The 10,561-nt window shown below is 43.2% G+C and overlaps 2 protein-coding genes across 4 annotated transcripts in view; one reads left to right on the top strand and one right to left on the bottom strand.

Moving 5' to 3' along the window:
- LOC109891272 (uncharacterized) overlaps positions 1-2,421 on the top strand; it is a 23,055-nt gene extending 20,634 nt beyond the window's left edge. The window contains exons 3-9 of the mRNA XM_031825425.1: positions 216-336; positions 563-697; positions 851-932; positions 1,092-1,206; positions 1,342-1,446; positions 1,648-1,724; positions 1,887-2,421. Of these exons, the coding sequence (XP_031681285.1) occupies positions 216-336; positions 563-697; positions 851-932; positions 1,092-1,206; positions 1,342-1,446; positions 1,648-1,724; positions 1,887-1,980 (729 nt within the window). The 3' untranslated portion in view covers positions 1,981-2,421. The remainder of the gene's footprint in view (positions 1-215; positions 337-562; positions 698-850; positions 933-1,091; positions 1,207-1,341; positions 1,447-1,647; positions 1,725-1,886) is intronic.
- Positions 2,292-10,561, bottom strand: part of entpd8 (ectonucleoside triphosphate diphosphohydrolase 8) — a 19,213-nt gene continuing 10,943 nt past the window's right edge. For 2 of the 3 annotated variants that reach the window (XM_031825428.1, XM_020483688.2), the window contains 8 exons: positions 10,252-10,369; positions 9,650-9,800; positions 9,046-9,205; positions 8,074-8,304; positions 7,242-7,508; positions 7,000-7,110; positions 5,989-6,120; positions 2,292-2,818 (listed from right to left, as the gene is read on the bottom strand). In XM_031825428.1, coding sequence (XP_031681288.1) covers positions 2,630-2,818; positions 5,989-6,120; positions 7,000-7,110; positions 7,242-7,508; positions 8,074-8,304; positions 9,046-9,205; positions 9,650-9,800; positions 10,252-10,369 — 1,359 coding nt within the window. In that variant the 3' untranslated portion in view covers positions 2,292-2,629. The remainder of the gene's footprint in view (positions 2,819-5,988; positions 6,121-6,999; positions 7,111-7,241; positions 7,509-8,073; positions 8,305-9,045; positions 9,206-9,649; positions 9,801-10,251; positions 10,370-10,561) is intronic. The other variant, XM_031825427.1, reaches the window with a different exon arrangement.

The raw sequence follows: 10,561 nt of genomic DNA, 5'->3' as shown, positions 1-10,561 counted from the left end.
CACAACTGAAATTGTTCATATACTGTAAGTCTGAATTCGGCCCTGACATTTCAATATATGTTAAACATCGGATTTGTTACTTTAAAATGTTTTACAAAGTGTGTATACCAGACAGTATATAGAATTTTGAACACACAACGATATTTCACATTTCATTTTGAAGAGATGATCATATACTGTCCTTTGTGGGAGATGATGTTTTCTATTTGTCTAAGGTGGTTGCCTCAAGCACGGTTTTGACTGGAAAAGGGTCTGAACCAGTGGCTCCAGCTCCACAGCCAGGCCTTGGGAATAAAAAAGGTCAAGAAAAGGCAGAGCGTGTGGAGAAGCCACCGGGTAAGTATCGAATAGCAACAGTGAGGATGTACAAGTGGGATGGAAAGGTTAGTCTTGAGTAAGTAAACCCACCAGGCAGGAATCACCTGGAATTAACTGCTGGATATGCACCGTTGAGGCCCTTTGCTCTCCACTTGTAGCCAAAGGAATAAGTCAATTTAGGTTTGAGTGAGATCAGAGAAGTGATATCAACTGTAATAGACCAGTCTCTTTGATCCCCCTCCAGGTACCTTCGGAAGCTCTGGCTCTAGTTCAAACCCCTACAACGTGGTGATGGTTGGAAACAGCAGTGTGGGCAAAACCTCCTTCATGAGGCGTTTCCAAAGTGGAGAGTTCTGTCTGCACCACGATGCAACCATTGGTGAGTATCATCATCCTTGTTGTATGTTTGGCATCATGCCCTTTCATGTCATGCGAAGAAATGAACACACCATGGTATTACTGTACATTATTCATATTACTCATTCATGTCTGGTTTCATGTTTGTTTGTTTGTGTGCTTATCATCTGAGCAGGTATTGATACCTGTATACAGTCTGTGACCGTGGATGGCAGCCCAGTGACTCTACAGTTATGGGATACTGCAGGTCAGGAAAGGTGGGTCTCTAACCTAAGTTCATCACAATTGTTCATTATATGTAATGCATCTATACAGAATCTGTTCCTCTGTCCTAATTTGAACCCTCCATGTGTGTGTTTTATTTGTTAGTATATAATTACATACATGTTATACTATTGTTACACTCTACTCCCCAGATTCCACAGCATCACCAGACAAGTGTTCCACAAAGCCCAGGGTCTAATGCTTATGTATGACATCACTTCGTCTCAGAGCTTCTGTGACATCTGCTACTGGGTCAATTGCATTCAGGTAGGGGTCATTTAAATCATGCCTTTAATATCATAATCAAAGAACAACTATGTAACAACACAAACAATTGTTTGCAGGATTCACAGTTCTTCCACTGGTATCTATTGTACTGTCATAACCTTTTGTATTTTGTAGGAGGGGGCTCCAGATGATGTCATCGTTATACTCCTTGGGAACAAGACTGATTGTGCTGAACTACATCGAGAGGTTCAGACTCATGAAGGGGAGAACCTTGCAAAGGTATGTTGACGTTACTGTAACTTTAACAGCCAGAATGTGGGCGACTGGACAGTAGGATTTACAGGTGATGTGATATAAATGATTATTTTACACTTCTGTAGCTGGTGCTGAAATTGACAGTGGTAGCAAAGCAGGATTGAGATCATTCATAATAAATACAAATAATACTTTTATTGATGATACTTGCCCTCATTCTTAAAGGGGTACGACATGCTCTTTATGGAGTGTAGTGCTGCAACAGGTGACAATGTGACTCTGTCTATGGAAACTCTGGCAAGGTAAGACATGCCAACAGGTCTTCCAAGTACAGTAAAAGCTATTGTTTGTTTGTGTTGTTGTGTGTATTCTGGATTTGGCTGCGTATTGTCATTATCTGCAAGTGGAAGAGGACTCTGTTCTGTGAATATTCAAACATTGATTTGGTGTGTTGTTGCTTCAAGGATGCTAAAGCAGCTGGGTGAGCAGACAAGACAAGAAGAGGGAAGCTTGGTGTTGCAGAAAGAACCGCCAATGAAGAAATCAGGATGCTGCTGATCAAGGTGGAGAAGATTGGTACATGTCATAATCTGCAGCACATACACGCATGCACGTACGCACGCACGTACGCACCCACGTACGCACACACACATGCATTTGTGCCCTATAGCCCCTTATGATAGAACATTTAGAAATAAAAATACTATATGTAATATAGCAGATTTAAATGTTAAAAACATTTGGCAGTGCATACCAAAGCATATACTGTAGTGGTAGTAATGTAACGCTTGAGATGATTCTCTCTTTTCTACTTCTTTCAAACACTGTTTGTGGGGGAAAAAATATATTTATTAGATTATGAAGAGATATATATTCATAGCAACACTATTTATTTGCAGTAGATAGTGTCATATTACAATTTATTGTTGGGTTTCTTTTTGCTTGAAAACATCCACCTATGCAGTTTATACAAGCCTAATAAATACATAATACATTCAATTGCCTCCATAATTCCAGTCATATTGACAGAAAATATTACAAATTATTTCTTTAACTATTACTGTAAGTTCCAGGAGCTGCCACGCTCGTCCGATCCGTCGATCTTATTGACTCACTGCTATTATCACATTGTAATAATCTGTATGGACTAGAAGAGACTAGAAGTCAGAGACGTTCAGAGTGTGATTGCATCGATTGTTGTGTTGCCTCATGGGTTCCAGAGCAACAGTATGGCTAGCACCAACAGACTGAGGAACACAGCAAATGTTATGAAGAAGACTTCTGCTGCCCACTGGCCATGCTGCACACCTGTCACCACCAGGGGGCGCTCTGAGGGGATCAGGTTGGTCAGGTTCAACATGTAGCCCAGCGTCCAGTTGATGTCTGTATCTGCCACCTGATAGACAGTGATGTATATAAACATAAACTCAGCAAAAAAGAAACGTCCCTTTTTCAGGACCCTGTGTTTCAAAGATCATTTGTAAAATTCCAAATAACTTCACAGATCTTTATTGTAAAGGGTTTAAACACTGCTTGTACAATGAACCAGAAACAAGTAATACAAATGCACCTGTGGAATGGTCGTTAAGACACTAACAGACGGTAGGCAATTAAGGTCACAGTTATGAAAACTTAGGACACTAAAGAGGTCTTTCTACTGACTCCCAGGGTCCCTGCTCATCTGCATGAACGTGCCTTAGGCATGCTGCAAGGAGGCATGAGGACTGCAGATGTGGCCAGGGCAATAAATTGCAATGTCCATACTGTGAGACGCCTATGACAGCGCTACAGGGAGACAGGAAGGACAGCTGATCGTCCTCGCGGTGGCAGACCACGATTAACAACACCTGCACAGGAACGGTACATCCGAACATCACACCTGCATGTCATGCAGGTATAGGATGGCAACAACAACTGCCGAGTTACACCAGGAATGCACAATCCCTCCATCAGTGCTCAGACTGTCCGCAATAGGCCGAGAGAGGCTGGACTGAGGACTTGTAGCCCTGTTGTAAGGCAGGTCCTCACCAGACATCACCGGCAACAACGTCGCCTAAGGGCACAAACCCACCGTTGCTGGACAAGACAGGACTGGAAAAAAGTGCTCTTCTCTGATGAGTCATGGTTTTGTCTCAACAGCGGTGATGGTCGGATTCACGTTTATCGTAGAAGGAATGAGCGTTACACCGAGGCCTGTACTCTGGAGCGGGATCGATTTAGAGGTGGAGGGTCCGTCATGGTCTGGGGCGGAGTGTCACAGCATCATCGGACTGAGCTTGTTGTCATTGCAGGCAATCTCAACACTGTGCGTTACAGGGAAGACATCCTCCCTCATGTGGTACCCTTCCTGGAGGCTCATCCTGACATGACTCTCCAGCATGACAATGCCACCAGCCATACTGCTCGTTCTGTGCATGATTTCCTGCAAGACAGGAATGTCAGTGTTCTGCCATGGTCAGTGAAGAGCCCGGATCTCAATCTCATTGAGCACGTCTGGGACCTGTTGGATCGGAGGGTGAGGGCTAGGGCCATTCCTCCCAGAAATGTCCGGGAACTTGCATGTGCCTTGGTGGAAGAGTCCATGAGGAGGAGATGCACTGCAGTACTTAATGCAGCTGGTGGCCACACCAGATACTGACTGTTACTATTTTAACCCCCCCTTTTGTTCAGGGACACATTATTCCATTTCTGTTAGTCACATGTCTGTGGAACTTGTTCAGTTTATGTCTCAGTTGTTGAATCTTGTTATGTTCATACAAATATTTACACGTGTTAAGTTTGCTGAAAATAAACGCAGTTGACAATGAGAGGATGTTTATTTTTTTGCTGAGTTTATATGCATGTACAGTCGTGGCTAAAAGTTTAGAGAATGACACAAATATTCATTTCCACAAAGTTTTCTGCTTCAGTGTCTTTAGATATTTTTGTCAGATGTTACTATGGAATACTGAAGTATAATTATAAGCATTTCATAAGTGTCAAAGGCTTTTATTGACAATTACATGAAGTTGATGCAAAGAGTCAATATTTGCAGTGTTGACCCTTCTTTTTCAAGACCTCTGCAATACGCCCTGGCATGCTGTCAATTAACTTCTGGGCCACATCCCAACTGATGGCAGCCCATTCTTGCATAATCAATGCTTGGAGTTTGTCAGAATTTGTGGGGTTTTTGTTTGTCCATCCGCCTCTTGAGTATTGACCACAAGTTCTCAATGGGATTAAGGTCTGGGGAGTTTCCTGGCCATGGACCCAAAATATCAATGTTTTGTTCCCCGAGCCACTTAGTTATCACTTTTGCCTTATGGCAAGGTGCTCCATCATGCTGGAAAAGGCATTGTTCGTCATCAAACTGTTCCTGGATGGTTGGGAGAAGTTGCTCTCTGAGGATGTGTTGGTACCATTCTTTATTCATGGCTGTGTTCTTAGGCCAAATTGTGAGTGAGCCTACTCCCTTGGCTGAGAAGCAACCCCACACATTAATGGTCTCAGGATGCTTTACTGTTGCCATGACTAAGGACTGATGGTAGTGCTCACCTTGTCTTCTCTGGACAAGCTTTTTTCCGGATGCCCCAAACAATCGGAAAGGGGATTCATCAGAGAAAATGACTTTACCCCAGTCCTCATCAGTCCAATCCCTGTACCTTTTTCAGAATATCAGTCTGTCCCTGATGTTTTTCCTGGAGAGAAGTGGCTTCTTTGCTGCCCTTCTTGACACCAGGCCATCCTCCAAATGAATTCGCCTCACTGTGCGTGCAGATGCAGTCACACCTGCCTGCTGCCATTCCTGAGCAAGCTCTGTACTGGTGGTGCCCTGATCCCGCAGCTGAATCAACTTTGGGTTGGGCGCCCTGAAGCCTTCTTCACAACCGCTCTCCTTGAAGTTCTTGATGATCCGATAAATGGTTGATTTAGGTGCAATCTTACTGGCAGCAGTATCCTTGCCTGTGAAGCGCTTTTTGTGCAAAGAAATGATGACGGCACGTGTTTCCTTTCAGGTAACCATGGTTGACAGAGGAAGAACAATGATTCCAAACACCACCCTCCTTTTGAAGCTTGCAGTCTGTTATTCAAACTCAATCAGCATGACAGAGTGATCTCCAGCCCTGTCCTCGTCAACACTCACACCTGTGTTAACGAGAGAATCACTGACATGATGTCAGCTGGTCTTTTTTGTGGCAGGGCTGAAATGCAGTGGAAATATTTTGGGGGAATTCAGTTTGTTTGCATGGCAAAGAGGGACTTTGTAATTAATTGCAATTCATCTGATCACTCTTCATAACATTCTGGAGTGTATGCAAATTGCCATCATGCAAACTGAGGCAGCAGACTTTGTGAAAATTAATATTTGTGTCATTCTCAAAACCTTTGCCCACGACTTTATACGATAGACACACAGCTTCATTAAGGCAGCACAGCTATTCACATTGACTGCCATACAAGAACATTCCTTTTTTCATGATTTCTGTGGTAAAATGTCTTTCATTCTGTGTCCTGAAGCAAAATCTTTCGAATTGGATGTTGATGTTTTACATATGTCAATACACAAGTGTATAGTTAAGCACACACCTGTCTCTGGAAGTATATATTTCCCCAGGTCTGGTTGAACTTGTAGCCGTCTAGTAGTACTGTCATTATGTAGTTTGCTGAGGCACAGTAATCACGAAGGTACTTGTCCTTTTCACTATACTCTGTCTTGAGCTGCCAAAATAATTGATATTATCACAAACAAAGTTGTAGTAACATTGGGGCCGATTCTGACCCGAGGTAAGTGGTGTACATGGAGGTGAAAGAAAAGCACACCTGTTTAGGTGAGGTGCTGGCTTGCGGAGTAAAACATATGAAAAAGAAAAGGAGAGCCACACACTCTAGGAGCTCAGATGCAATAATTGAATAACCTAATAACCAACGTTTCGACAGACAAGCTGTCTTCATCAGTGGCGTAAATGGAACATAATTCCCTTTTTATGCACTTTTCTCTCTATGTGTATTCTGACCTTGAACTTAAGCGTGAGAATAGCATGCTATTCACCCCCTATTTGTTGGGGGTGGCGATCAAATAAATGAAGGTGTGTAGACAGATATGCTGTATTCTGACCTTGACTTATTTCCCTAATAATTCCACCACCTTTACATGTGAGGAAACCATGAATAACGTGGCGTCTACCTACCGGTCCCAAGTGGAAAAAGCATCAAATATATTTTTCTGATAGAAATAACACCATTCTCCATGCACTGTAATTTACAACTTGATAAGAGCTACAGTAGGTAAATTATTAATCTGTTTGGATAAATGCATTGTAAATATAAATGACACTTGTTTTAGATCTATTAAAGTTTATGAAATGCTGTGCCATTATGCAGTATTTCAATTACAAGGCTTTTTTGCTTGCAGAGATGGGCCCTCTCAAATGTTTTAATTACAGGCTACCTTAATATTCTCTGTCTCCTATTTCTATCAAACCACTGTTGTGATGACACAACATTAGTAGGCTTGATTGCCAACAACAACGAGATGCCGCTCGGTTTTAGGAAGTGTACTGGTAATGTGGAAGGTCAGCAGAGGTCTCTATATCTCACCGAGTCCCAGGTCCTTCTACAGAATGTGTCTATAGTTGTGGTAGCCTGAGCCAGAGAGGACTGAGGAGCCAGACCAAGGAAGTCAAAGGTGTAATAGTATGTTGAGAAAGCCTAGGGAGAAGCAACAGTATGATGGTGACAATATATACTGTACTGTACAATGTTTCAAATTGGAGTGTTTGATGAGCCTGCCTGGAGTGCCAGTTGAGTGGGCTTTGTGTAGATATAGGATGAACACTCACAAAGAAGTCGCCACTGACTGGGGGCTGGTATACCCCGTTGAAGCCACAGTCAGGAGCCAGGGAGCAGTCAGTCAGGTTCATGATGTTCTTCATCTGGTTGAGACACCGCAGTGGCTCACTGGTCCCTGTGAAGGTCACCTCTGAGGCTGGGTCAAAGGTCACAGGTCTGGCAATGCAGGGGGAGTCATAGAGGTCACCCAGAGTCAGGGTTATGTTGTAGCCCAGGTGGTAGCAGGGGTGCTTGACTGGGCGGGTAGACCCACTCATCTAAGAGAGGAGGAAGTTTGCTTGAATCAAAAGAAAAACAGCCCTTTAAACAGCCATAAACTGAGAAGCATTCAGTCAAACAGATTTTGGGTAATTAGATTGGCCCAAAGATATTTATCATGTGCTTAAAAGCTGGAATCCATAGCAGTGAAACTGCCATGTCTGTTTGCGATAACAACAAAGTGGCTACTTTAAACAACGAACATTGTTTTTTCCCCTCGGACACCATTGCACGTGCAATAAAACAGCAGAGTATGTACTATGATTATTTATACCACGATGCAGGATGCTCCTCTGACCAGTTACAATTTTTTTAAATCTAAAAACAATAATAAATGCACCTGAGGCATCCAGTGGCACTGTTTCAACTTACGCAGATCTTAGCTTTAAAGAAGGCCTGGGTAAGGCCAAAACACTACTGCCTGTTTACACGTTTCTATTCCTGAAAACTGGTTTTATATCGACATGTAGGGGAAGTTTACCTGGCATTTTTACAGTACCCAAAACCATTCTGCAATTTCTTTGAGTCATATCTAACAGGTGACCAGACAACTATTCACAGTACCTTCAGTAGATTAACCCGTAGCTGCCTCATGGCCTGTTCCTTGCCATAGCACAGGTAGCTGTGTGTGTACACTTCATATTGGTAACCATAGAGCTTGGGTCCCAGGGCGGAGGCAGGGTCCTGTACAGGTTGGCCGGGGGTAAAGGATATCTGGGTAGAAGAACCTCCCATGTCCAGGGCGCCCCAGATCTTCCTTCCTTTAGGGCTCACCCATTCTCCCTCAAAGGTGTGCTGCTCAGGAGAAGTACAAATACTGTATGTTAGCTATAATGTTAAGCTGCAAAAACCTGCAATTCACCATTATACCAAGCTTTTACAGTGGTTATAAATGGTACTACTACTGTATATCCACAAACCTCTGTTAATTTAGCCTAAACAAGGTTGACACCATTCGGGAGTGTGAGTGTGGGTGCGTGTGCGCGTTCCCTACATTTGTATTCATATTTTTTATTGATCCCCATTAGCCAAAGCAGCAGCTACTCTTCCTGGGGTCCAGCGAAATTAAGGCAGTTTAATGTTAATGTTAAAAACATTACAATACAGTCACAGATTTCACAACACACTGTGTGCCCTAAGGCCCCTACTCCACCACTACCACATATCTACTGTACTAAATCCATGTGTATGTATAGTGCGTATGTTATCGTGTATGTGTGTGAGTGTGTATGCATGTGTCTGTGCCAATGTTTGTGTTGCTTCACAGTCCCTGCTGTTCCATAAGGTGTTTTTTTTAATCTGTTTTTTAAATCAAATTTTACTGCTTGTGTCAGTTACTTGATGTGGAATAGAGGTCCATGTAGTCATGGCTCTATGAGGTACTGTGTGCCTCCCATAGTCTGTTCTGTACTTGGGGACTGTGAAGAGACCTCTTGTGGCATGTCTTGTGGGCTATGTATGGGTGGCCAAGCTATGTGCAAGTAGTTTAGACAGACAGCTTGGTGCATTCAACATGTCAATACCTCTCATACACACCTTGATGAAGCTCTCTTGTAGATAGTTGATGGTGATCCATCCGTAAGCCCCTTCCTCCATCCCAGATAGGATCCGTGCCCCCCGGAAGTCAAAGGGATACCCCTGGATCACCTTGGTTACCTGCTCCAACACCTGATAAGACTGGGTGTGATTCTGTAGCCTGAGGAGAGGAAAATATTCAGCCACTCTTGACGGACATTGAAAGTAGATTTCATAAATGCTACTTTATTATTAAAACCAAGTTCTGCAGCCTGAAAGAGCATACATCACACAGTCATAATGTACAGGAGGTTAAATACACTCAGAAAAAAGGGTTCCAAAAGCTTTGTGGTTCCAGGTAGAGCCCTCTGTGGAAAGGGTTTTACATGGAACCCAAAAGGGATCGTCCTGGAACCAAAATGGTTCTTCAAAAAGGGTCTCCTATGTGGACAGCCGAAGAACAGTTATAGGTTCTAGATAGCACCTTTTTATTCTTAGAGTGTAGTCACCACATAGATTAGTGGGAGGTTTTCCTTGCACATTCATTCATAAAGTCGTAGTATTGGGATGAGGTAAATGAAAATGATTACACCTATCAAGATAACACCGCGCAGTCTTGGCTTACTGCAAGAGTCGCATGCCAGCGGTAGCACCAAGGTACACAGGAGTTTCCCTCTGCTGGTTTGCAGGGACGGCTGCCAGTGCACTTTCCAGGCACTTCCTCAGACTGAGCCCTGCACCAGGTGGGTCCTGGGCATAGCTAGAGATGCCATCTCCTACGGACAAGCAGGGGACAGGGGTGTGAGTAACTGGTATATTTTTTTATGTGACAACCATTACTGGGTGGTACTGGGTGATTTGTCTTGGCCCTTGCGATCAAGCTGCCATGAAAATAGGTGTAAGATGACTTAAGGGCATATTCTAACTTCTACCTTCTAGGGGCAAATCCTAACTACTCTCCCATTGACATCAATTTTGATTGACAAATTCCGGTAACTTTCCCAGATGAGGAACTCCAGGTTGGAGGCTGCCCCTGCAGCTTATTCCCTCTACATTCCAAAACCATTCCAAAACCTGGGAATTTTGGGAAAGTTACTGGAATTTTTAAACCTTAACGTCATTGCATGACTAAGTGAAGATTCGCCTTACGTAGAAGTTAGTATTCACCCTTAAGAGATCAAATAATAGAGTAGTAATAATGGTTCACTGACAGCACTCAGCACTGACCGTCAACATCACAAACCAGCATCTGTGACACCACCCCAGTGTTGTTTTCTTTGTTGCCAGGCCAACGGTACATGTAGAGAGAAGTGTGTGTGGATCCAGCATCGAACACCATCCCATACTGAAGGACACACAGAGACAGAGAAGTCAAATACCAACAGAGAGAGAAAAACTAAGAGTACTTCGTCCTTACTGGGACAATCTCATAAATATACATTTTTCATAAAGTCCCATATGAATGTTTTTGACATTTTTGAGTACCTACTCTCCCATATTATTGTTGAATATTGTCCCATATTGGGAGCTTGACAGG

The sequence above is a fragment of the Oncorhynchus kisutch genome, linkage group LG5 (assembly GCF_002021735.2).
Source record: "Oncorhynchus kisutch isolate 150728-3 linkage group LG5, Okis_V2, whole genome shotgun sequence".
Taxonomy (NCBI): Eukaryota; Metazoa; Chordata; class Actinopteri; order Salmoniformes; family Salmonidae; genus Oncorhynchus; species Oncorhynchus kisutch.
The sequence above is the reverse complement of the archived record's forward strand: the minus strand, read 5'-3'. Positions and strand labels throughout refer to the sequence as shown.